Source organism: Paecilomyces variotii, assembly GCF_004022145.1.
Source record: "Paecilomyces variotii strain CBS 101075 chromosome Unknown C8Q69scaffold_7, whole genome shotgun sequence".
Taxonomy (NCBI): Eukaryota; Fungi; Ascomycota; class Eurotiomycetes; order Eurotiales; family Thermoascaceae; genus Paecilomyces; species Paecilomyces variotii.
Window position 1 is genome coordinate 143,395 of NW_021167146.1, and position 23,659 is coordinate 167,053.

The window sequence follows — 23,659 nt, forward strand, 5'->3', positions numbered from 1 at the left end:
TAGATATAACTATCTACAATCCGGATATTCTTAAAGCTTATAGGCTTACAGACTATTATAAGCAAATAGTAAAAGAAATAGACTTTCTTATAAAATAATAATACCTGCTTTACCCGACCGATTTAAAGGGCCTTTATCTAATAATATGCCTATTTCTTTTCTTTCTATTTCTAGGTAAAATAGTGAAAGAAATTATAAAATAATAATAGCCCAGAGTCTTTTATATTGGCTTCGCGCAGTAATAATAATAAAAGCCTACCTACTCTCTTATCAGTATTATACTAAAAAAAGGCTAATAACTTTAATAATGCCTACTCTAAATAATTGGCAAGCTCTTTAATAGACGCCTCTATATTATAGGTAATAGAGTAGTCCTCTAGCAGGTAAACATAGAGGGTATAGATACTGGGACTAATCCTATAAATAGGGAATTTAAAGAGATATTAAATTACTTCTAATACCCTAATATAATAGCTATTAATATAATTACAAATCTTATTAATACCTATATTTAGCTCTATAATTGCACGGTCGGGTCCCTTATAGATATACTTATACAGGTATTTAATTATCTTAATACTGCTGCATACCTCTATATTAATATAGCCTTTATATCACTATATTAGGTAAGGGTTATAAGGGATAACTTATTCATTCCTAATCTTTAAAAAGCTATTTGCTTTAGTTAGGTCCTAGATCTAAATCTAGGTCTCCCTTTATTAGCAATACTTGGGGTAAGAGTTTTTAGTTAAAATAGTCTCCTCGCAAAAGGGCTTAAGGAAGTCCTTTAAGCATCTTAGCACCCTATTAATCTCCTTTATATAAGGGGCCTTAAGATTATAATAACCGCACAGTTAGTAAATTAAGTTAGTAGTAATAATATTATAAAGCTTAAGATTCTGCTATTTCTAGAGTTTTAGCTATTTAGGGGTTATCTAGCTATTAATAATAGGCCTGGGCTTATTAACAGTAGGGATCTCTATATAAACAATCTTATTAACATATTCAATAATAAGTATTTTAAAGCCGCCTTTAACCCAAAAAAAAAATAGGCATAAAGGAGACCGCGTTTCTAATATTTAACCACCCAGACATTAGCAATATATTCTCTAAAGATTAAATCCTTATATAGCTTAGATATAAGTTCTAGCAGCTTAATATAGAACACACAAGCTACTAAATTAGGGCAATCCTCCTAAGACTAGATAAAAACACTAGTCACATCCTTAATAAGTTCAGCCTAAATCTTATCCTAATATGGGTTTGCTATAAAAATAATAAAAAGGTAAAGCTTCCTAAATTTATAGATAATAGCTATAAAGTCCTAATAGCGTTATTATATAAAGCGATTACTACCTATAAAGCCTAATAAAAGAATATATAATTTATTTATATTAACAGGATCGGTGCTAATAGTAGTAGTAAGGGCCGTTCTAATAATATTATATCTCTTAGCCTAGAGCTTTTTTTAGTTCTATTTAAACTAATCCAATTTATACTGCTCTATAGATAACTATAGATTTATAATAAATTATTAATAAAGATAGCCAACATATTATACTATATTAAAGTTATTTAGGTATTAAAATAGAAGCTAGCAATAATAAATAAGCAATATAATTCGCATTTATTAACGCTCTTAGCTGCTATAAATAAGACTTAACAGCTAAAGCTACTAATACTAACCTCTTCTATCTTAAAAAAAAAAAAGAATATATTAGAGGGGAATATATAGCGGGTATAAATAATAGATTAATATAAGATATTATCCTAAATTAACTTACTAAGTAATTAAGAAGCTTTAAAAAGCTAATATAACCTCCTCAGTTTTATCTTTATATTAATCTTAGTATTATAGCTATAGGTTATATTTAAAAATAACCTAAGGCATATTATTATTGTCTCTGGGGTAGGCATTATTATCTATTATATTATTACTATTAGGGATAGTATCTATATCTTCTTCAGACTAATTAGATATTAAACATTATATAAAAGGGGACTCAGTAAGATAAAGGCAGATATTATAAAAATTTACCCAACTATACTCCTCTGTAATATCTAAAATAAAGCCTGCCAGTTCTATTACTAAAATTGCTAAATTATAAAAATGCCTACTACTTTTATTAAGAATCAAATATAATTACAGGATAAAATATAGGCACTATAATCTATAATTAGTATAATATTTAAAGATATTGCGAGCGTAATAAAAGACCCTCTAGAATAGATTAACTCTATACAGTAATATATTTAATTGCTATATAATCTCAGCATATATCTAAGATACTAAGCTATATTCTTGCTGTACCCGATCTGCCTCCTAGGGATTAAGAAAATAAAACTATATAAAAGAGGGTATTGCTCTATTCAAGGGGCTAATTCAGTAATAAAGTGCTCTCTATAATTAAAAGACCTACTAATATTACTAGAGGGCCAGATATTAATTATTTATATAGGCTATAAAAGTAAATACTAATAATATATTAATTGACCAGATATTTTTGTAAAAGAAAATCGACTCTATATTATTATTATTAAAGTATTCTTTTAGCAATAATAGCAGCTCCTGCATTAGTTCTATATTAAGGCTAAGCTTAATATTACTACTCTTATAATAGTAGTTAAAAGTATTATTACTAGCAATAATCTTACAGCTCTAGAATAAAGCATAGCAATATTTATATTAAATATCTATATAGCTAAAGAATAACTATCGCTACTCTACTACTAATAAATAAAAGGCCCTAGAGATAATTTTAATAACTTATAGTCTAACTCTAATTATCTCTGCAGGAGGTCTACTTTAGGATACTTAAAGATAATTATTATAGATATTACAGGCAGTATTCCCTATAAGACAGTTCTGATATTAGGGGTTTATATAATATAGAGAGCAATATATAGGCTGCATAGCCTCTAAAGTAAAAAGAAAAAACTATTTATAATTACTACTAGATTTACAACTAGAGGATTAAGATTAAGACCTCCCCAGCTAGGTTTGCTAATATATTTGCATACAAAGATAAAGTCGCGTATAGCATAAACTCTATAAGGGCATATAGGATAGGTCGGAGGTTATTAAAATAGCCTAAAAAAAGGACCTACTAAAGGAGAATCTATTAAGAGACTTAGCTAATCTAGAGGAAGATATGCTTTATAATAATAACTTAATTATAGTATAATTTATAAAGAGATCTGCAAATAATAATAAGAGTAATAGAGATAACTATCTTATTAATATTATAGAAAGTACTAATAATAGCATATAAGGTAATAATATAGATAAAATCTAGCAGTAAGACTAACTGCTAGAGGTAAGAAATATAGATTAAGCCCCTATTCTTATAAGAGTAGCTACTTATACTTAAGTTACTATTAAACTTAGTAATAAGCGCTACTATTATATACACTTATAATACTAGAATTATTTAAGACTTACATATATATTATAACTGTATTATAAATAGTGCCTATAATTATTAATCTATATAAATGCCCCTTTTACAAGCTATTATTAGCAGCTATTATATTTTATATTAGAAGATATATAACTGCTATATTAAACATAATATAAGGATATAATCTAGGCAGATATAATAAATAGTTAGTATATAGGCTTATATAAACACCCTATTATATATAACCGGGCCTTAAATATATATCTAATACAGCCCCTTTTAGCAGATAAATAATACAGATTATATAGATTATATAAATTATACCAATATATAGTACCGCTAAAAACTATTAAGTATAGCTTAAATAATCTTAAAAGCGTAAGCCTTATATTAGTATTAAGACAGCTAGGATAATAACATATTAAAAAATTAAGATAAAATATAATAGAAAAGTAAGGCAAGGTATAGCAATCTGTCTTAGGGTTAACACCTGAAAATAAGATAAAACAAAGTAATCCTAAGGACTAGAACTAATCTTATAAGGGATATCCTATCTATTATCTAGAAAAAATTATATAAGCATTATAAAATCTTATCTTAATATCTTGCTAATATACCTTATTACTCTAAAGTTTATTATATAACTAGAACCGACCAACCCGCTATAAAAGACATAGTCTTAGTCCCTAACACCTTTAATGCTCCCAACCCAACTTTAAATATATCTTTTTCTAATAAAGTAACTAGGTAAAGATAATTATGCTAACGGCCTATATAATAATTAAAAGCATTATCTTATTAATCGGGTGCGTAACCCCAATTAGGTCCTATTAGGGGTTATATACAGAAATACAAAAACTAATATAGTAAATATCCCCTTCCCTAGATATAGTTAACCTCTTACTAACTAATATAGCTTATTAATAGCCTAGACATACCTTACCTCCTACTAAACTAAGTGAACTAAATAAATTAAGTAAGATTAAAGACTTAAAGTATAAAGATAATAAAAGATCGCAGGTAGAAGAATCCTAAATATTATTAAATATATCTTATTTTAATAACTATAGTTATAATAAGTTATTTAATAATAATAATAGTAATAATAATAGCACCTACTATATACTAATACTAAGTATTAATATTAAGCCTATTATTAAAGATATAATAATTTATACCTAAATTAATAATTATAGAATAATAGTATTTTCAGACAGTAATAATCTTCCTAAAATATTAAATATATTACAGCGCAATAGCTATTAGAGCGCTACTAAGATATGCTAATAATAGCGCTATCAGCTCTAAGAGTATCCTATATCTCTAATTTCATTTCTTAGCCAATTAATACTTTATAATTAATTAGAACTTAGGAATTAATTAGTATAAGGGGTCTAATATAAGCGTTAATATTACACAATAATTTAGTATTACACTGCAATATATATATTTTAAAATAGTAAATATAGTAGCAATAATACTAACTATAAAAAGATTTTAATATTTGCATATATAATAGATATATATAACTATACTAGCTTAATATAGACCTTAAGCTAATAAAAGAAGCCAGAGGTTAGCAGGTTTAAAGCATTTTAATATTCACATATATAGTTATTATGCGTAATTATACTAGCTTAGCATAACTAATTAAAAGACCTAAAAATTAGCGGGTCCAAAAAGTTTTAATATTCTTATAAATAGTTATTATGCATAATTATACTAACTTAGCATTTTCTCTCAGCTAATAAAAGGCCCTAAATCCTTACAGGCTTCTACACAGTTAATTATATTACATAAATATAGAGCTTATCTGAGCAGATCTAATTGGCCTGAGAGACCTAAGGGGATCTAATTAGCCTAAGGGACTTAACGCTAAAGTTTTGTATCATTTACTTAGATAATACTAGATTATTCTATAATACTTCTATTCTCTATACTTAGTTATACCTTATAGTTTAAGTTCTTATATAGCTTCTTATATTATTTTCCTTATTAATACCTTTTCTATATTAATATTTACTTAATTTTAATATAAATTTAATAGTTATTTATATAGTCTTATAAAGTAATATAATAATAATTTATAACTAAGCTATTTTATTAATAATTAAACTTTACTAATAAAATTAATAATATTTAATATAAAATATATTAATTATAATTTTATCGCCTTATAAGATAAAATTTACTTATATTTATTACTTTACTAGATTTAAAAAGTTTAATTTTTAATTCTTATTAGTATATAACTATATAATTTTAATAGTTATAAAATAGTAAACTATTTATAACCTATTAGTAATAAAAACCTCGCTATTTCGCGAGACGCTATCTCGCGATCTCGCGACTAAACCAGCGAATAGAGCGCTTAGCAGAAGCTAGCGAAGGGGGTATTTAACGGTATTCTTATTACTCGGAAAAACTTCTCTACTTATACTAAGCTTTTTTTTTTACTTGCGCTAATCTATAACCTGTATAGAGCCGTCGTAGGATTTTACGGTAAAACTATTGTTAAAGGCATAACTACAGGTATAACAATTTATCCGCCTGGGAGAGGTTCTGCTTATTCTAGGTAAGCTAGTGTGCGTAAAACTACAGTCGACTACAGCGACACGGTTCAATTATCCCGTATCTGCCGTTTAGCCAGTGTCTATAACTCTATTTCGCCGGCACTTAGTATCTTAACCTAGTTTATTGTCTTAAGGTGCAATATCCGGGAAGCTCATTAATTCTACCTCAAGCGAGAATAAGTTAACTATATAGCGCTGTATTACCTACAAGAAAATAGTATTTTGATTGCATAGAGCGATTTCAATTTACCCTATATCTACTTGATTACAATGACGCCCGCATTAAGGCCAATAGAGGCGCTTCAAACGACCAGTATTTCTCACAGAGATCTGGCGGCTAGTCGCAGCAGCAGCACAGATAAGAACGTTGGAACCGAGGAATATATCGAGGTTGCTGATAGAAGTGATCGGGAACATATTAGCAACGGCGTCACGACTGCCATCACGGACGCTGAAAACATAGAACCTGCTATAAAAGACGGTGGTACTCGAGCCTGGCTGCAAGTTACTGGCTCTTTTCTTGTATTTTCAAATATCTGGGGTTTCATATTCGCATTTGGTATTCCTAACATCCCTCCCTGCACGAGAAAGCTACTGATATGCTCCAAGGGGCCTTCGAGTCTTACTACCAAATCACGTACCTACCCGCGGCGTCTTCATCATCATTAGCATGGATTGGTACAACTGCCAACTTCCTGCTTATATTTGGCGGCATCCTCACCGGTCCCCTTTTTGATAGGGGTTATTTCCGCACTATGCTGTTAACGGGTGCTTTCCTTGAGGTTCTAGCCGTGTTCTTGTTGAGCATATGCACCAAATACTGGCAGGTCTTACTTACACAGGGGATTATGCTCGGTGTTGGAAACTCTTTTCTGTATATGCCTGGGCTCGCACTTGTCGGCCGCTCATTCTTGAAACATCGTGCCGCAGCACTTGCGTGCGCCACCTGCGGTGCGCCTATCGGTGGGATCGTTTTCACTCTCGTTTTCCAGCAGCTCGTTTCACCCTTAGGCTTCGGCAGCACTGTTCGAGTCATAGGATACATCATCGTGGGGTGCTATCTCATATCATTCCCATTGCTTCTCTGGAATGTACAAAACCTCGGAGACCTATCGGCCACCAGGACACGGAAGCTATTTGATGCCAAGGCTTTTTTGGAGCTTCCTTTCGTGATATATACTCTGAGCAACTTCATGGTGTTCTTCGGCTACTTGGTCCCGTTCATCTTCATGTCCAGCTTTGCGCAAATCGCTCTGGGAATGAGTTCCACGGATGCAAATGCTACAATTATGATTACGCAGGCTACTTCCATTGTCGGTCGGTTACTATCGGGCTATTTTGCTGTCAAAATTGGTAATATTGTACAGTGGAGTATCTGTGCCTTAGCGAGCGGAATCATCTGCATTGCATGGGCTGGTATTCATCAGCAAGGAACATTCTTTTTACTTGTTGCACTCTTTGGCATGTTCAGCGGCCCTCTAATTTCATTACCGCCAAGTGCCTTCGTCATTGTATGTTCTGACCCAGAGCTGCTCGGCACAAGATTGGGCATGGCAAGTGCAATTGGAGCATTTGCTAGTTTAATCGGCAGTCCAACCGCAGGTGCTCTGGAGCAGGTGGGTGGGAAGACAAACTTCCTTGCTATGCAGCTTTTCAGTGGGGTGTGTATGACGACTGGGGGCTTCTGTTTGGTTTTCCTATGGGCCATTCTTATTAAAAGAAGGGAAGGAAGCAAGCTTATATAAGAGTAGCGCATGATTGAATGTTATCTATATCATGGCAGATTCTCACTACATACACTGTTCCGTTCTGCATAGTAAGTGTTTGTTTAATACTATTGCTGAGTTTATGCATCTGAATTCTGAGTGTAATAATATCGTGGATCGCCCATGCGGACCTTCCTTACAGTGTATAAATTGGCAGGACCACCATCAGGTCCCCTCCAGATGGAGGTTGAACTGGCCTCATTGCTGCTCTTCGCCGCTGCTCACTGCAGCCATAGAGCAACTTGGTTACATGGTAGAAGTCCGTCTCAACTCACCGCATCTCAAGTACCCCAAACTCCATTGTTAGTGCTGCTAAAATGACAGACTCCTGTTTAAGAGTAACGCCTTTACCGTATTATTATGAATAGATCCAGAGGACATACTAAAATACGAATGCAGCCGCATGGTGACATAAGCGATAGTCAGAATTTCTCTCCAGGCGATATCTCGTAAGAGTTTCATTCGGCGTGCGTTAAAGCAGAAACTTCGCTATTCTCATTGTACATCTTCGAAAGGTGGAAAGATTCTCAATAATGTCTACGTGCATCATTGAAGCGTAGCTACTGATATACCAAGTCATATTTATCACACAACTGACTGCTGCGAGTATCGGCTATACAGCTCCGGATACCACTTCTTACCCACATCAGGATGACTGAAAATGCGGTTTCGTAGTTGTGCTTCACCAAACTATTGGATATTAGCGGAGGCTTACTTAATGGAACAGTGTGGACAGGTTTCCAACTTACGCATGCGTATTGCGGAGATATTAGCTCACTGGGAACGTCCACAGCTCTCTTCTTCTTATCATCAGAAGCTGGAATCCTATCAACGATGCTCGCAGTGGATCGCTTCAGATCATCTAATCTGAGGTCTAACCTCACTGCTTGAAAATACGGGATGCTGTACCGAGTGCAAGATGTCGGTGACTTGCGTTCCTGTTAGCCGGACGACATGTTTTGAAGTTTGTCTTCCTCTCAGCTTACCATGACGCGATGTGTGGTTCCAGAACAGACACCCCCAGTTATCGCTTCAAACCCTTGCGCAATGTTTATGACCAGACTTCCCTCAATAGGGGGCGCGTCTATCCACTCTCCAGATTTATTAAGAACTTGCAAACCCCCAACGTTGTCTTGAGCAAGGTACGTGAAAAGACCGATAGAGTCTTTGTGAGGCCCAACGCCCTGAGATCCAGCAGGAGATTCTGGGTATTTAACGAATTTCAATCTCGACATTTTCCCAAGGAAGGGCTCAAATGTGTCAGCTGGGAGCGAGATGCTCTTGGCCGCAAACCTGACGAAAGTCCTGCCTAGGGCTTCCATGGCAGCCATATATCTCCGAACAAGGTCCTTTATGGACTCATTAGGGAACTAATCACCCACAGAATTCCGTTTTAGTAACATATCGGTGACAGAAGAAGGGAGAAACTGAAAAGTTAGCAAGAAAGAAGTCTTGTCGTACCTGGCTTGGACCTTCCAACCTCTGCCAGAAAGGGTCACCTTCCTTAAAGTCTTCGACTTCAGATCCAAAGTCAAATTGCTGCAAATATGTTAGCAGAAACTAGTAATATCAGGAAGTTCAAAAACCTACCTCCCGGAGATCTGTGACACTGGCAGTTGTCTCTCTTCCCAGAGATGTGTAACCTAAAAATGCGGGAGAATTTATCATGTCGACTGCATCTTTCTCGGGCACAGGGATAGAGAAGACTTCGGGCATTCGCGCGTGTGCTTCCTTGATCAATGACTGTTCGCATTTTAGGGTGAGTAACTGCCTGTAATGTAATACTTGCATTGCGGATCCTTACCTCGAGGCCGGTATTTACTAGATATAAGAATCCAACATGGAAAATCGCATCTCGAAGGACTACTAACTCGGAATCTGTGGTCTCGGGGTTCTGGAGGCGACTGAGGTCAACAATCGGAATGGTGGAGAATGAGGTAGACATATCGCTTAGTGTAGCCTTGCTCAGGAATGTTGTATACTGAAGTATGTTGCAGGAACTACGAAGTTGCGTTGTAACGTCCTATATATATTTTAAGGGAAGCCCTGAACGCTTCGTGGACATCCTCCGAGCCGGCGAAATATTGCATCCCCTTATCATCGTAGCGTTCTTCAGAGCCAGTGCAAATGAATGAGCCTCCCAATACAAACCTAACGACATGCACATATTGTTAAATCTAATTGTCCTTCCGTGTAGCCCCGGTTTCGCCGATCTTGCGGCGGCCATACCTACCTCTACGCCAGTCCCATAGCTCAACGCGGTGAATTTCTCAGGGATATTTCGCCGAGCCTCATATTTGCCGTCTTGCATGTCTTGTATACCGTGCAAACAAAGACGAGAATCAGATTTTCCGACATTGCGCGAGATCTGCCCATCAATCCTCCGACATAGACTGCTTTATGCGTCGCCTTATTCCGCTATTCATCGTGTAGTAATCGGTGAAGTGGCCTTCGTTCAGCCAGGACACTTCCATCCACCGGGATCAATACTCGCCTCCACAGCGAGTAACATAATTTTGGAACGGAGGAATTATCTTAGACTCTGCATCCTAGAGGCCGGTATATCCGAAACGTACCTATTTAAAAGGTATCCTCATGTTATATTCTCTTTCTTGCTCTTGCACCTTCAATTGAATCTCGTGCTCTTATATTCGCAAAGCTTACGGACTATGATCATGACTTCCTCACCCTGCGGTGTACATCTCGTTGGTTCCATCTGCGGCGCAGAGACAGCCACAGACTCCTTCAAAAAATGCGTGACTGCGTTCCCATCTTGTATTTATCGCCTCCCTGATGGTGAACCGGCCTCGCGGAATAACTTCATCGGCTGGCAACGGACCGTCTTCTCTGGCATCCCAGTCGCGCTGGAGCAATACGACGCAAAAGGCGATGTCATTGAACAACCTAAAGCCTCTCCATGCGAAGTTGCAGATGTGATTAAAAACATGGCGCCGCTCAAGCTCTGCTATGACGACTTTGCCTTGGAGAGCTACGCCGAGTTCAAGCGGTTAAAAGACGAGGGAGTAATTCCCAAAAGCGTGAAATTCCTAGTTTGTGTACCAACAGTGTACTGCGTCATGTCCCTTCTGCGGGCTGAATTTGCCGCCACTGTCGAGCCGATCTACACGAATGCCTTGGTGGGATGTCTCAAGCGGCTGGAGGCTGAGATACCACACGAGGATCTCGCAGTGCAGGTTGATGTTGCGGCGGAGCCAATGTTGATTCACGCCAGACCCGGGAAGCGCATTTACCATTTTGATCAGTACTGGGAAGGTGATGTGTTCACTGGGGCGATGGATAGAGTTGCCGCGTTAGTGAGGAGCGTATCTGGAGATGTTGAAGTTGGGATGCATATCTGCTATGGGGACATGGGCCATAAGCATTTCATTGAACCCGCCGACACAGCAGATATTGTGAGAATTGCGAATTCTGTCCTTGAAAGGGCACAAAGACCGATTAACTGGATACATTTCCCAGTTCCAAAGGCCAGAGACGATGAGGCATACTTCGAGCCGCTACGGGGCTTGAAGGTGGGACATGAAACGGAACTCTATGTGGGCCTTGTGCATCCAAACGACGAAAGTGGAACAAGAAAAAGGCTGGAGACAGCCACAAAATTCCTCGAAGGGAGGAAATTTGGTGTTGCAACAGAGTGTGGACTGGGGAGGGCACCGACGGAGGAGTTTGACTCAGTTGCAAGAATATCAACAGCTATATGTAGTCCTGCATCCTAAGCTCGAGCTAGAGATTTTCATACGAGATAACAAGGTTAATAAAATCACGAAATTGCTTTTCATAAAAAATCAATAGCTAGACTATATTTCTATGTGTATAACATGACCAGTGGGTCCTGCTTCACGTTCAGACTGTGATTCCAAGCGACCATGGGGCTGGCCTTTCCCGGACATTCTCGGAAAGAGTATACTAACAATCATTTATCGAGCGCGAACCACAGGAAGCTAGTAATAATTCGGTAAAGCTTTACGGCCAAAGAATATCACAGTCCTCGTCTGGCCAGCTCAGTTCTGCCCATCATAGTTTCTCGCGATAGATGGACCTTCAATCTCCCTAGCTCTGCAACTCGTGTCTCTCAAAGAACAGTCCCTGTCTGGTAGTACCTGCGGGTCATCTTATGAAATTCGGCTCATCGCGCCTAGAGTATAGCTGTCAGACTTTCAGACACTTGGAAATACAAGCATGTCCCATACTGACTATGGGGAACAGAGGTTGCTGAAGTTCGGTAGTTCACAGTTACCGCGCAGTCGGTTAAACCAGCTGCAAAACCCCGTGGGATGTTCCATTGCTTCTGTCCTAACATAACCGAGCGAAAAAGCTTAGCCGGAACGTTCTTCGGCCCTGTAATCGGGGATTGTAATGCCGGTGGCAATGATCGCGCCTTCCACATCATAATCACAGCAGGGGTTGGTGGGCGAAGGCTTCACCATAATGCACATTCTATTGACAGTCGACCGCATGAGAAAAGTTTGCTGGTATGTCTGTCTGTGTGGCGCAGTACGGGAGGATGATAGCAATGACATAATACCGTCGCTGATGATGAAGAGATAAAAGGGCCAGGCTGGTTCGGCTCAAGATCAATTGACAATGTAATAACTATCAAGTGTCAACTGCTAATAACTATCAAGTGTCAACTGCCAACTTCAAGGTTAATACCAAATAAATTATCAACAACCAGCTTTTGAGGGCCTAACATCATGCCTACTGCAACCGAGACTGTCGTGAGCACGCAGACAAAGGTTCGCCCGGCTCTCAGGCTTCCAAACGCTCATGAGAGTGACACTAAGGTCAGTCAAATCTCGTTTTTATGTCTGTATACAATTCGGTCTGTTGTCCTGACACATCTATAGTCTCCTGAATGGCTGGTTGAGTTACAGACCAAGGGATGGACAGTAGTCCGCGAGGCCATTCCTAAGGAAAAAGCCTTAGAGTATGCCGACAAAGGGTACGAATGGCTTGAGAGTTGGAACCTTGGGTTCAACCGTAGTGATCCATCCACTCGGAAGACAGCTAACCTTCCATGGCACATCCGTGGCGGGCTGTATAACAGGTGCGGCTCCATATGTTTCGTATAAACCGGAAGAGATTGTTAAATTTTGTATTATAGGTACGGCGTGGGCCATGAACAATTCGTTTGGGATTTGAAATCTGAGCCTGGACTTGTGGAGAAATGGGAGCAGATTTGGGGAACCAGGGAGCTACTTGTGTCTTTCGGTAAGTTTGATCTTCGTTCAAAGAATTTTACACACGGTGTATATATGTTCTCGATTCGACTGACACTGGTCAGATGGTGTGAATCTTTCTATGCCGGAAAAGGAACGCCCCAAGACAGACCCGCTCTTCGCACCCTGGGCACATGTCGACCAGTCACCCTTTAATGATAAATTCGACACTGTCCAGGGCATTCTGAATCTCCTGCCAAACGGCCCCGACGATGGTGGACTCATGGTTCTTGAAGGGTCCAGCTCATTCTATACCGAGCTCTGGAAACGCTTCGACCATAAACAAGGTGAAAGGGGTTGGAGCACGTGGGCTTTCCAGAATGTAGATGAGGAGATGTGCCAATGGGTCGAGTCAAAGGGATGTCAATGGAGAAAGGTTTGCGCACAGCCTGGTGATCTGCTACTCTGGGACTCGGTAGGTTTCCACTTCGCTGCTTGCAAAGAATGAGCATACCGCTAATAGAACAAGCGTACTATTCATTACGGCGCCCCCCCTTCCTCTGTAAATGACCGCTTCGCGGCATGTAAGTCAACACCATTTCCAAGGGTTTTCTTTTCGCATTTCTTTCAAAGAGGAAACACGCTAACATGTCTCGAAGATGTCTGCTACAAGCCGGCCGCCTGGGTTTCTGAGGAAGCAAAGCAAGTCCGACTCAAAGCTTTTAAAGAAAAGCGTAATACCACCCATGACCCGGCTGATTTCCGAGTAAAGGATCGCCTTCCGCCTGATGATCATCCATCGTACGAGGCCGCTGTTAAAAGGCCTCTCCAAAACCCCGTCCTTTCGAAGAGGGCCAGGGAGTTGATTGGACTGGATCCATACTGATTGGCAACGTGCCCGTTAGGAAGACCATAAGGAGAGCTCGTAAAGAAAACGAAAAAACAAAAAGGTCAAATGGGAAGATATTGAAAGACTGATAAGTTTGCCATAAGTTGTATCGTTAATCATTCTATATGTTCATCTGCAGAAGTCGGTCATTTCTGAGTTTTGATATTAACAAGAAATAATACTTGATGTCATGCCGCATATAACTAGCAATTGAACAAATGACCCCGCTTCCTCTCATTCGATGATTTACAGGACAGAATTCACCAATAAAATAGCTTCTAGGTTTGACAGCGCCTACAGTAGACAGGGAAAAGGGAATACTGGTGCGGAAACAAAGCAGAATAGTGCAGTTTCGCCAAATGGCACCTGTACGTTAGCACCTAGACAGCCCCTCCAAGGGTGTAGGAATATAATCTACTTATTACAACCATTGTAAGCCATCTCATTGTCGGGATTCTGCATTACAGAACCATTTCCAGCAACCTTAGAAGACGTTGAGATAGAATATTTTCGCTAGCCTCGGCGTGGCTCAGAAAACAAAGTCTAAATACTCCAATTATTTTTTCACCTTTAGAGGCCCCGCTTAAACTACGGAGTATGCTAAGACTTAAAGCTAAACCTTTTTAAAACGCCCAGGTGCTTAGACCACATTAACCTACTTGGTTTGGTGCCTTTATACATACACAATTACGCATCTTAGAAGCATTTTGATAAAGGGGGTGGAAAGCCTAGATTACAAGTATATAGGATCTGTGCGGACTTGTCTAGCTATGCCAAGCCATACTTAAGCGAGGGCGACGAGACGGACCGAGGAGGGAGGTCTCCAACACATTTCAGACCAGGTTAGACCTGGTGAATTAGGCTAGAGAGATAACTAGCTAGTTCGATCTCACATCGGATGAATTCTGAGAGTCGAAAGCAGCCCTCTTTACACAAATGTTTCTACGGCTCAACTTGGTCCAGCTACTCCCGCTGTTGCAACGCTGATTACGGGTTTATCTCCCCGGCTAAACCACCGGCTCTACTGCAGGGTGCACATCAAACCAGGAATTATCCCAGATGCTTACCCCGCCATTGTAATTATTGCTTTGAAGTCATTTCTACGAGAAGTATAACAAGGCAACTTTAGCTGCTGAACTATGGGGGCATTCAGTGCTTATCATGAGTCACGTATTTCTCAATTGTTCTATTGACCAGTTTATAGTGTCTTGACTTACGGCGTTTCTATTGAAATATATCTATTGGTATTTATCCAATATGATGTTTATGAATTTTATGCACGCCAAAGAGGACCGGCCAACACCACCAGAAGTTGTAAGCTTATGCCATCTGCTGTGTCAATGGGTTGCCTCTAATATGCATCCTGCTAGTATAACTGGAGGCTGTACTTCACTGTGCTGGGCCTTTCAACAGCCCTTATTGTTTTTGGCTATGATACCTCATTTATTGGCACAACGCAAACACAGCCCAGCTACAAGCGAGACTTTGGGTTAAACAACATGTCAACTAAAGACGCTGACGCTTTCACGAGTAATGTAACAAGCCTATTCTCTGCTGGTGCCTTTTGGGGCGCATTGTTCATGTTCGTTCTGCTTGAGATGTACGGGAGGAGAATCTCTGTGCTTATTGCTGATGTCACTTTCATTTTGGGTGCCGTCATTTCCACAGCGTCAGCCGGTAGGAAGTCTATGATGTATGCTGGACGCGTACTCTCGGGCATTGGGGTTGGGGGCTTCGTGGCCGTTATCCCAACCTATATCTCGGAACTTTCACCGCCAGCCATCCGCGGCCGCATGACGGGGTTTTTTGAGACCTTCTACCAAGTTGGCTCTCTGGTCGGCTTCTGGATCAACTACGGCATTGAGCGCAATGTTGACACGGAACGGTCCCTCGCATGGCGCATCCCCATGGGAGTCCAGCTTATTCCCGTAGGCATTGTTGCGCTGACAATCCCCTTCCTCACAGAATCCCCGACCTGGCTGCTGAAGAAGGGAAAGGATGAAGACGCATTGAAAGCTCTTTCTTTTCTCCGCAGCCTGCCCGCCACGCATCAATACGTTCTGGAGGACGTCGACTTTATCAAGGAGCAGATTGCCATCGAGCGTGCCCTGACCATCCGGAGCGGAGCCAAGCCGACATTCTGGGGATCAACGAAAGCTGCAGTTAAAGAAGCCACTATGAAAGGAATGCGCAACCGCTTCGGGCTAGTGGCTATGTTATGTCTCTTCCAGGCGTGGAGCGGAGCGGTGGCAATTAACTATTACTCACCGACGATCTTCACCTCCATTGGCCTAGACAACACCACTCTCTGGACTGGTATCTATGGCGTGGTAAAATCAGGAGCAGCAATTATATATTTCTCTTTCTTGATTGATATAACCGGCCGTAAGTGGCCTTGGATCACGTCCTGCATCGGATGCGCTATTTGCATGTACTACATCGGGGCATATATCCGCATTGCAACACCAAGTGACAGGGCTACAGAAACTAGCTCACAGATTGCGGCCGGGAAAGGAGCTGCAGCGGCGATCATGATATTCGGATTCATGTGGTCATTCGGTGCGAACGGTCTGCCACTCATCATAGCATCTGAGATCTTCTCGCCTAGCGTGCGCAGCATCAGTGGGCCATGGGCAGGAGTCAATGTTTGGCTGTGGTCTTTCGTCGTGACGAAGTCATTGCCTAGCATGTTCAGGGCCATGGGGTCTGGGATTTACCTTTGGAATGGTACCATTCTGGTCCTGTCTGCAATATTTGCATTTTTCTGCATTCATGAGACGAAAGGTCTGCGGATGGACCAGATGGATCAGTTGTTTGGGTCTGTGGCAAACAAGAGTGTTGAATTGAATGCTGATGCCATAGATGAGGAGAAAGTTATTGCTGTACAGATAGAACAACCTGTTTGAAATGGCAGCAATTTTATTCCTCTTTTTTTCTCGGCAGCGTAAAGTACCGAGTGGACCGCAAATTCGGCTGTTTTAGCCTATAGCTTCCTGCATCTCTAACAGTGAGGCTCCGTAAGTTTTAGAACCTTCGTAGAGAGTCAGCTGTTTAAAAATTTCTTCGGGTTGTATAAAGAGTGCATAAGCAACTCGAATATCCTTTTCATTCTATCATTTTTGGATTAGCGCTAGTGCCTTTGTGGACTGCGCTGCACTGCTGCTAGCTATGGTCTTTATCATTCCACTACATACAAAGTCGATTCTTTTGCCATCCAATCGCCACGATACGTAAGGCTGATTGTCTTCTACATCATCAGATTGATCGTTATTACATGCAGCTTTGGTATTCCCGAGCTCCAGCCGCCCTCAAAGCCATCTCAGTTGTTTGTAGCATACATTTCGGAATATAAAGCAAGGCGTTATTAACTAATTGGCATCGAATAAACTTGGGCTTTTTACGCCTGAGTTACTCGGACCCTGATCCTACTCATTCGTACCGGTAACAAAAAGGACCAGCATGAATGTCCATCAGGTCCCTGGTCGTCCTGTTCTTGCCCAAAGGACCAAATGTTATCTGATCATCGAGTGTGAGTTCGGGCGAGGGTGGGACATTCTCCAGCGTCTGAGTTCCATTCAACGCATACCTCCTTGTTTTCAGGTCTATGGCCTGCCACATCCACCACATGCGATCCACCTGCGCGTGATGCTTGGATTCGCTGTCAATATATGTCATGCAGAAGGGGAAAATATTAATAAGACATACCAGGAAGAACACAGGATCAGTGGGACTAGTGAATAGATCCGCTCCATTCCCTCCCATCGCGACGTGTCCGCCACCATGAGGACCATAATGGGCATCACCCTCACGAGTAGACAAGTAGTTCTGGAAGTCACCGATAGTAGGCTGGGAAAGCAAATCGGCGATACAGCTGTAGTTATTGTTCAGCCGAAGTGCCTCATCATTCAAGCCGCGCTGAAAGCAGTTCGGTCTATATTCGAAGGACCAACTGGGGATTGTCCCACTGCCATTGTTTTCGATGTTGTCCATGATGATGCTATTGGGAAACTTCGGAAATGGCGAGGTGTAATTGCGGAAAGGCCCTTTGTAAACACACGAGTCGTTCTCTCTACCATTGCTGCCTAACGAGTAAGGACCCCCATCGAAGATAGTCGAATTCTCCAGCCCGCCTTGCACGTATGCAGGCCAATCCCAGTAGGGCTGGGCGCCTTTGTAGCCGCATTCGTTGCGGAGGGCAGACTCGTAAAGCCAGACGTATCCGCGGTGCCATGGCAAGAAAATAGCATCCAGATGGATAATGAAGGTGTAGTTGATGTGCGTCGCTATGAAATCGGCATAACGATTCTTTGCTCCTGGATACTGTGTATTGTTTAATCTGGACGGCAAATTCTGGAGGCATGTCACGGCATTGGAATACTCCATGCGCTCAGATGGAGTGAGATTTGACCTGGATTATGAGTCCGCCAGTCTTAGCATAACTGCTACAGATGTTATTGGGCCACCGACCATTCTTTTCGGACCAGCATTGTCTCGCGTGTACAGGCCGACTGATTCGTTGGAGCCCCGGACGTTAGCAGGCTAGGTATGGAGACCCCTAGGAGGGCTGAGATTAAGACGCTTGGTCTCATTATGGAAGAAGGATCGATAGAATGTGAAGTAGCAGCAGGGGAGAAATACTTCTAATGTCGCGACTTGTTGTAGCTGGTGGTATAGGTTCGATGGCTATAACGTCCTTTTAATAGTCCGCAAATTTTTTTAAGCCGGTCCCCAAAGCCGGCTGAATCCATCAAAGCCAATAAGCGCACGGTCTATCGGAACGAGAATTAATATCATCCTAAGGTCTGTACGATTTGGTGAGGGATCTCATGTTCTACTCATGCCTACTCGTACCATTTTCCCGCAAGACTATTATGTATATATATATGTACATGGCACCTGCTTCGACAGTAGCCAAATCTGTGGACCCATATTGGCTGCAGTATACACGCATCGCCACAGCTTAGTTTACAAGATGCCTAACCAGGTAGTTGCAAGGCGTGAGCATCTACGGAAGATCTGATATATACGATATCCTCCCAATTGGATCATGAGGCCAGGGGAGCTTTTTACGGGGTGAAATCGATGTTCTGTTGAAAAGGCTTCTGCAAAGCCGATTTTACTCATAGTCTATGGATCTATAGTGACTAGATACGTACAAAGGCCCTACTTCTCTGATACCCCGCATAGTGCCTGCGGCCTAGAAAAGGAGAAAGTCAGGCCGATGTCGAGTCGTTTGTTCTGGAATCCCAAGATAGCAGGTCCATTGGAAACAGGGACGAAATGATTACCCGACAGGCGCAGGATGGTCCTTCCTGTAAGTGCGACGATCTGCGCTACGGGGAAATGTCTATATGCATGCTCATTATATTATTCAAGATTTGTCTGATCAGTGCAGGGGTTTGGATCTCGGGATACCAACACGAGTGATCACGAACTGGACATGCAGAATTAGGATTAGATACTTAAGCCACTCCGTATGTTCACCAATAATTGACCCTGTGTCTTAAGGCGACTGGTCAATCTCTAGCAAAACTGCGCCTAGTTTCCCCGTGGGGTGCGGTGGGGCCATTCAGGAGACACCAAGTAAGTACTTACTTACTCCGCCCCAGAACACATTCTACATAGAGGAATCGGTTAAACTACTTCGGCCAAATATCAACAGATCACTGTGATTATGTTTTATTGCTCAACATCTGTTAATCGTGCCAGGGTATTTAGTAGTAGAAGGTACCAGGAAGTATTGACAGGTGAATCGGCATTTTTCTCTTGTCGGCGACTTGGGCTTGTAAAGACAGTTTTCGTTGCGGATTCCTGAAACATGAATCTTACTATGGTGTCTATGTTGCAAGTTTTGCTCCTGTGCACCACTGCGTGTGCTACTTCCCTTTATGTTGCATCTTCTTCAGGGAATATTACACTTCTCTCTTTGACGTACGACTACTTCTCCTCGACCGGATCATCTGATTTTGTTGAAGACGGTTACTTTGCCGGTTTTGCGCCGAAAAAAAGATACAATCTCTCGGTCGTCCATACCTTCAAGACACCTGCGCAGAGTCCAGCATGGTTGACCTTGAATGAACACAACAACATTCTTTACCTCATCGATGGCGTGACGACCGGCAACGGAACCCTTACTTCTTACCGCACGAGTTCTCATAACGGTACAGGTCCTCCTATTCAGTTAGATAGTGTAGAGTGCCTTCTTGACGGGGCCGCCGCCGACTTTTATGCCAATGGGAAGGCTCTTGCTGTGGCGCATTACACCAGCAGCGCTTTACAGACATACGATGTTACCGCTTCAAACGGCACACTCAAGCTTCTCCAGACGTTTACGTACAAAATGGCCGAACCAGGACCCGCCGGAGAGCGCCAGGCCGCACCACACATTCATGAAGCGCGTACCGACCCACTAGGCGAATACTTGCTGGCGATTGATCTCGGAGCCGACCTTGTGCGTGTATATGCTATCGATCACGATTCTCTCCTCTTAGATGAGCGTGCAGCACTCAAAGCCACCCCGGGGTCCGGGCCACGACATGGCGTGTTCACACAAGATCCAATTCTCTTCCCCGATGGTATTGCAAGTTACGTGTTCTATCTTGCCGCTGAGATAGCGGGCACCATCACTGCCTACCGTGTGACTTATCTGCCTGACTTGGGAGGCCTTCAATTCGACTTACTTCCGAATGGCACATACTCTTCGTTGGAACCAGGAACCCCCAAACCTGACACCGGGGGGAAAGGAATTACAGGTGAGCTCAGGGTAAGCCCAGACGGCGACTTTCTAATTGTGAGTAATCGCCGTGATGCGCGCTTCAATGGCACCGCAGCTCAGTATCCACCGGATGGGAGGTCGGACTCGATGTCTATTTTCCGGATTCGACAGGATCTCGCCGGTAAGCTTGACTTTGTGCAAGCTTCTCCCGCCGGTGGCTTGATGGCCAGGACCTATGACCTAAATTCAGCTGGAAATCTGGCAGCTGTTGGGATCCAGGAGGGATCACGAATCACCATCCTGCAGAGAGATCTTGGGTCTGGCTTGTTTAGTGAACAAGTGGCAGAGGTTGACGTTGAAGGCGAGATTTGGGCCGTTATCTGGGATGACTAGATAAGCACGGGATGACCCTATACGATCTAGGTAATTGTAAGATCTGCAAGATTCCGTGAAGATTCCTTCTCAGAGCCCTGTCTATCAATACTTCATTAGAATACTTATGTTCAGAGCAAAAATATTTTAAAAGAACCCTTGAACTAGTACCCATGTTTTAGCATCATTGTAGTAAGTTCTTTACAGTCATAGCACATGCTGTCCGACAAACTTTCCATTAGAAACGTAAGGTGACCAAACGTTACCAGATGTGTGCAGTTTATAATGGAGAAGCTATCGATAGTCAAAAGCATGCCTAGCCCTCAGCAAGCACCTTTTATTTATGCAAAGGGAGCAGATATAGATGTGGCCTATGCTATTATCAGATGTCCTCTTTGAGAATAATTCATCCATGGTTGCTTACTCTCTCTGCATGACAGAAGGTGAAACGAGAAATAAGTAGTCTGAGCACTCTCATTCTGTTTGCGCAGTGATACAAGAAAGATCAGCATCCAGAGCTATCGGTTAAACTCTGTGAGTTTTGCCGCTGGTTCTGTGGGGAATTCATTTCCCAGAAGCTCTGAGAGAGTGACTTACCTTGAAGAACCTGCTTATCAGTGAATGAGGAAAATAAAACAAAATGAAAATAAAAATAAGCAAAACCACGTCAGTGCTACTAACTTAACAGTATGCCAGAAATGGCTACTGTTGTACATCATCATCACCAGCTTAATGCATCATTCAGCCAGCTCCGCTCAGACTGAAATGTCCTCAGGTTGACATTGATGTACGACATTTATTACGCATACCCGAGGACTACGTTCTTTAAGATGAGGCCGAGAACGAGTCTGAATACTTGAATCTCGATGTGACTGTACCATCCGATACAGGACCTGGTCAGGATTTGCCAGTTTTCATATGGATACATGGTACAATGTATGAAACTCAGCTATATCACTCATTCATATGTTGAAATTGGATATAGGCGGCGACGCAAGCCATTACTTTCTGCTCCGCTGCCTCGGGAATATATGGTCAGAGCTATCTAGCTGTTATTGCGCAAGAACTGCTGACTAAAAACGTCAATCAGATACGACCAAACTAGTTGCAGATTCAATATCCTCGGGGCATCCCTTTATCACAGTAGCTCCAAACTACCGACTCAATATTTTCGGTTTTGGGGATGGAAATGGATCAGGGAAGATCAATTTGTCCTTGAAAGATCAAGAACTGGCTATCTATTGGGTAAGGAGGCATATTTCTGGATTCGGTGGCGACCCTGTAAGCAAGGCACTGCCTGATAGAGACGTCCTAGTAGTCACCTCGGACTCTTATTGTAGGAAAAAAAAAAAAAAAAAAAAAAAAAAAAAAACACTGTGCGGAGAAAGTGCTGGAGCAACATATGTTCACGCGCACTGGAACTCCCGTGAAGAGAGCTATACTTATGTCAGGCTCGCTATACCTTTCGCCCCGATGCCTCGTTTTCGTGGCGAGGAAATGTCGAGGTTTTTGAGGCGCGAGCCCATGAATTGGAGGATAAATCTCTTCGCGAATATAGCCAAAAGGCCTTTCAACAAATCCTTACTGAGAATAATATCTCCCGCCGTTGAATCCAAGAAGAAGATATCCGCACCAATTGGGAAACCAAACAAGAACAGGTTGAGGAATTGTAGTGGCTGCGATTATTCAATTCAGGTGGTTGCTGCCATAATGAAATCTAACATTTCACAAATAGTCCGCAAGCGGGGTTTCCAGGACCTTGCTCCTGATGGAATCATATCCATTTTCACAGATACAAATATTGAATTGGACACCAAACTACGCAAAGCGCACGGTATATCTCCAAACCGTCCGACGCCCAACATACTTGACGCGTTGGACTTTGTCCATGATGTCGAATATACTCTTCCGATTGAGCATTTGTGTAAAAAGCTTGCTACCGCCAATAAAAGGGTATACCGATATCTCCTCGACGAGCCGAATCCATGGCAACAATCTGCTCGTGCTCACTATGCAATTGACTTGATTTTCTTATGTGGGGGTATTGATATATCGCATAAATCTACAGCGGAAAGGGTGGATAGGGAGATGAGAAGGAGATGGGTTATTTTCATTCATTGGGAGAGTCCGTGGGGAGAAGTGTCTCCAGGAACCACGTTTGCTTTTGGTCCATATGGCGAATGTGAGGAGCCCAATGAAATGAGATACATGACACGGAGAAGAATTTATACTCTCAGCTTATCGAGAAAAGCTGGAATTGAATCATGTGCAGCAATCGCTAATGCATTGGTGACTGGGAGCATGAATCTGCTTAACTAGTCTAGAGTGTTCATTCAATGAGGAATGTAGATAACATATGGAAGTCACGAGCAACCTGGGTAAAAGAAAATATCGACACGATGTCTTCAACCAGAATATTTCATTATAGGTTAATATATAAGTTTTTGGGCCTGTAGGCCAGGCAGATATCGCCTGCCTCCTTCCGCATTGAGCCTAGTGCTTCGAGCTCGATCCTAGATAGGAATTCAAGCATCTTCATCTCCTAGCTCTGCGTGCCCGAGATAGGTTGAATATCCTGAATAGATGCGTTTAGTTACCATGGCCTGACTCGTCAGGGTTGCTCAAAATGAAATAACACAAGCATGATGCCTTGGGCTACTGTTATATCTCAAGGAGGACTGTAACTTAGGGTACGGGGCTTCTTATTCATATGATGCATGGTAATTGCATAGTTGCCTCACGATATCTTACTAGACAGAGAGAATA

The 23,659-nt window shown here is 41.5% G+C and overlaps 8 protein-coding genes across 8 annotated transcripts; 6 read left to right on the top strand and 2 right to left on the bottom strand.

Annotated features, from left to right (window-relative positions):
• Positions 1 to 6,224: 6,224 nt before the first annotated feature.
• On the top strand, positions 6,225 to 7,719 carry C8Q69DRAFT_521658 (MFS transporter, MCP family, solute carrier family 16, member 10; the record flags this gene model as incomplete). The annotated part of the gene is made up of 3 exons (XM_028633519.1): positions 6,225 to 6,377; positions 6,438 to 6,533; positions 6,584 to 7,719. The coding sequence occupies exons 1-3, from the start codon at positions 6,245 to 6,247 to the stop codon at positions 7,717 to 7,719; spliced, it is 1,365 nt and encodes a 454-aa protein (XP_028483970.1). The 5' UTR covers positions 6,225 to 6,244.
• Positions 7,720 to 8,162: 443 nt separating this feature from the next.
• Positions 8,163 to 9,717, bottom strand: C8Q69DRAFT_469807 (hypothetical protein). Its single transcript, XM_028630791.1, has 6 exons — positions 9,545 to 9,717; positions 9,331 to 9,483; positions 9,202 to 9,279; positions 8,727 to 9,110; positions 8,490 to 8,669; positions 8,163 to 8,430 (listed from the first exon to the last, which is right to left on the bottom strand). The coding sequence occupies exons 1-6, from the start codon at positions 9,683 to 9,685 to the stop codon at positions 8,326 to 8,328; spliced, it is 1,041 nt and encodes a 346-aa protein (XP_028483971.1). The 5' UTR covers positions 9,686 to 9,717; the 3' UTR covers positions 8,163 to 8,325.
• Positions 9,718 to 9,983: 266 nt separating this feature from the next.
• Positions 9,984 to 11,523, top strand: C8Q69DRAFT_469808 (hypothetical protein). The gene has a single exon (XM_028630792.1). The coding sequence runs from the start codon at positions 10,050 to 10,052 to the stop codon at positions 11,472 to 11,474; it is 1,425 nt and encodes a 474-aa protein (XP_028483972.1). The 5' UTR covers positions 9,984 to 10,049; the 3' UTR covers positions 11,475 to 11,523.
• A 441-nt stretch (positions 11,524 to 11,964) lies between these two features.
• On the top strand, positions 11,965 to 14,227 carry C8Q69DRAFT_469814 (hypothetical protein). The gene is made up of 7 exons (XM_028630793.1): positions 11,965 to 12,230; positions 12,301 to 12,542; positions 12,606 to 12,805; positions 12,863 to 12,969; positions 13,043 to 13,392; positions 13,447 to 13,501; positions 13,577 to 14,227. The coding sequence occupies exons 2-7, from the start codon at positions 12,453 to 12,455 to the stop codon at positions 13,801 to 13,803; spliced, it is 1,029 nt and encodes a 342-aa protein (XP_028483973.1). The 5' UTR covers positions 11,965 to 12,230; positions 12,301 to 12,452; the 3' UTR covers positions 13,804 to 14,227.
• Positions 14,228 to 14,673: 446 nt separating this feature from the next.
• Positions 14,674 to 16,865, top strand: C8Q69DRAFT_433756 (general substrate transporter). The gene is made up of 2 exons (XM_028628519.1): positions 14,674 to 15,120; positions 15,177 to 16,865. The coding sequence occupies exons 1-2, from the start codon at positions 15,064 to 15,066 to the stop codon at positions 16,710 to 16,712; spliced, it is 1,593 nt and encodes a 530-aa protein (XP_028483974.1). The 5' UTR covers positions 14,674 to 15,063; the 3' UTR covers positions 16,713 to 16,865.
• Positions 16,866 to 17,235: 370 nt separating this feature from the next.
• Positions 17,236 to 18,395, bottom strand: C8Q69DRAFT_403902 (tyrosinase central domain protein; the record flags this gene model as incomplete). The annotated part of the gene is made up of 3 exons (XM_028628021.1): positions 17,236 to 17,454; positions 17,512 to 18,214; positions 18,274 to 18,395. The coding sequence occupies 3 exons, from the start codon at positions 18,393 to 18,395 to the stop codon at positions 17,236 to 17,238; spliced, it is 1,044 nt and encodes a 347-aa protein (XP_028483975.1).
• A 1,290-nt stretch (positions 18,396 to 19,685) lies between these two features.
• On the top strand, positions 19,686 to 21,030 carry C8Q69DRAFT_469823 (Lactonase, 7-bladed beta-propeller-domain-containing protein). Its single transcript, XM_028630794.1, has one exon. It carries the CDS (start codon positions 20,147 to 20,149, stop codon positions 20,912 to 20,914), a length of 768 nt encoding a protein of 255 aa, XP_028483976.1. The 5' UTR covers positions 19,686 to 20,146; the 3' UTR covers positions 20,915 to 21,030.
• A 595-nt stretch (positions 21,031 to 21,625) lies between these two features.
• C8Q69DRAFT_487093 (putative carboxylesterase) lies at positions 21,626 to 23,212 on the top strand (the record flags this gene model as incomplete). Its single annotated transcript, XM_028631956.1, has 6 exons — positions 21,626 to 21,668; positions 21,724 to 21,822; positions 21,892 to 21,927; positions 21,984 to 22,174; positions 22,345 to 22,498; positions 22,629 to 23,212. The coding sequence occupies 6 exons, from the start codon at positions 21,626 to 21,628 to the stop codon at positions 23,210 to 23,212; spliced, it is 1,107 nt and encodes a 368-aa protein (XP_028483977.1).
• Positions 23,213 to 23,659: the final 447 nt, after the last annotated feature.

Excerpts from the sequence above, each read along its gene's own strand:
- C8Q69DRAFT_469814 (XM_028630793.1), top strand. The coding sequence starts at position 12,453 with ATGCCTACTGCAACCGAGACTGTCGTGAGCACGCAGACAAAGGTTCGC. Across the intron at positions 13,393-13,446 it reads ATCTGCTACTCTGGGACTCG|CGTACTATTCATTACGGCGC; the intron begins GTAGGTTTCCAC and ends TAATAGAACAAG. Across the intron at positions 13,502-13,576 it reads AAATGACCGCTTCGCGGCAT|ATGTCTGCTACAAGCCGGCC; the intron begins GTAAGTCAACAC and ends CATGTCTCGAAG.
- C8Q69DRAFT_469807 (XM_028630791.1), bottom strand. The coding sequence starts at position 9,685 with ATGTCTACCTCATTCTCCACCATTCCGATTGTTGACCTCAGTCGCCTC. Across the intron at positions 9,280-9,330 it reads GTGTCACAGATCTCCGGGAG|CAATTTGACTTTGGATCTGA; the intron begins GTAGGTTTTTGA and ends ACATATTTGCAG. Across the intron at positions 8,670-8,726 it reads GAACCACACATCGCGTCATG|TCACCGACATCTTGCACTCG; the intron begins GTAAGCTGAGAG and ends CAGGAACGCAAG.
- C8Q69DRAFT_469823 (XM_028630794.1), top strand. The coding sequence starts at position 20,147 with ATGGCCGAACCAGGACCCGCCGGAGAGCGCCAGGCCGCACCACACATT.
- C8Q69DRAFT_469808 (XM_028630792.1), top strand. The coding sequence starts at position 10,050 with ATGTCTTGTATACCGTGCAAACAAAGACGAGAATCAGATTTTCCGACA.
- C8Q69DRAFT_433756 (XM_028628519.1), top strand. The coding sequence starts at position 15,064 with ATGATGTTTATGAATTTTATGCACGCCAAAGAGGACCGGCCAACACCA. Across the intron at positions 15,121-15,176 it reads GGCCAACACCACCAGAAGTT|TATAACTGGAGGCTGTACTT; the intron begins GTAAGCTTATGC and ends GCATCCTGCTAG.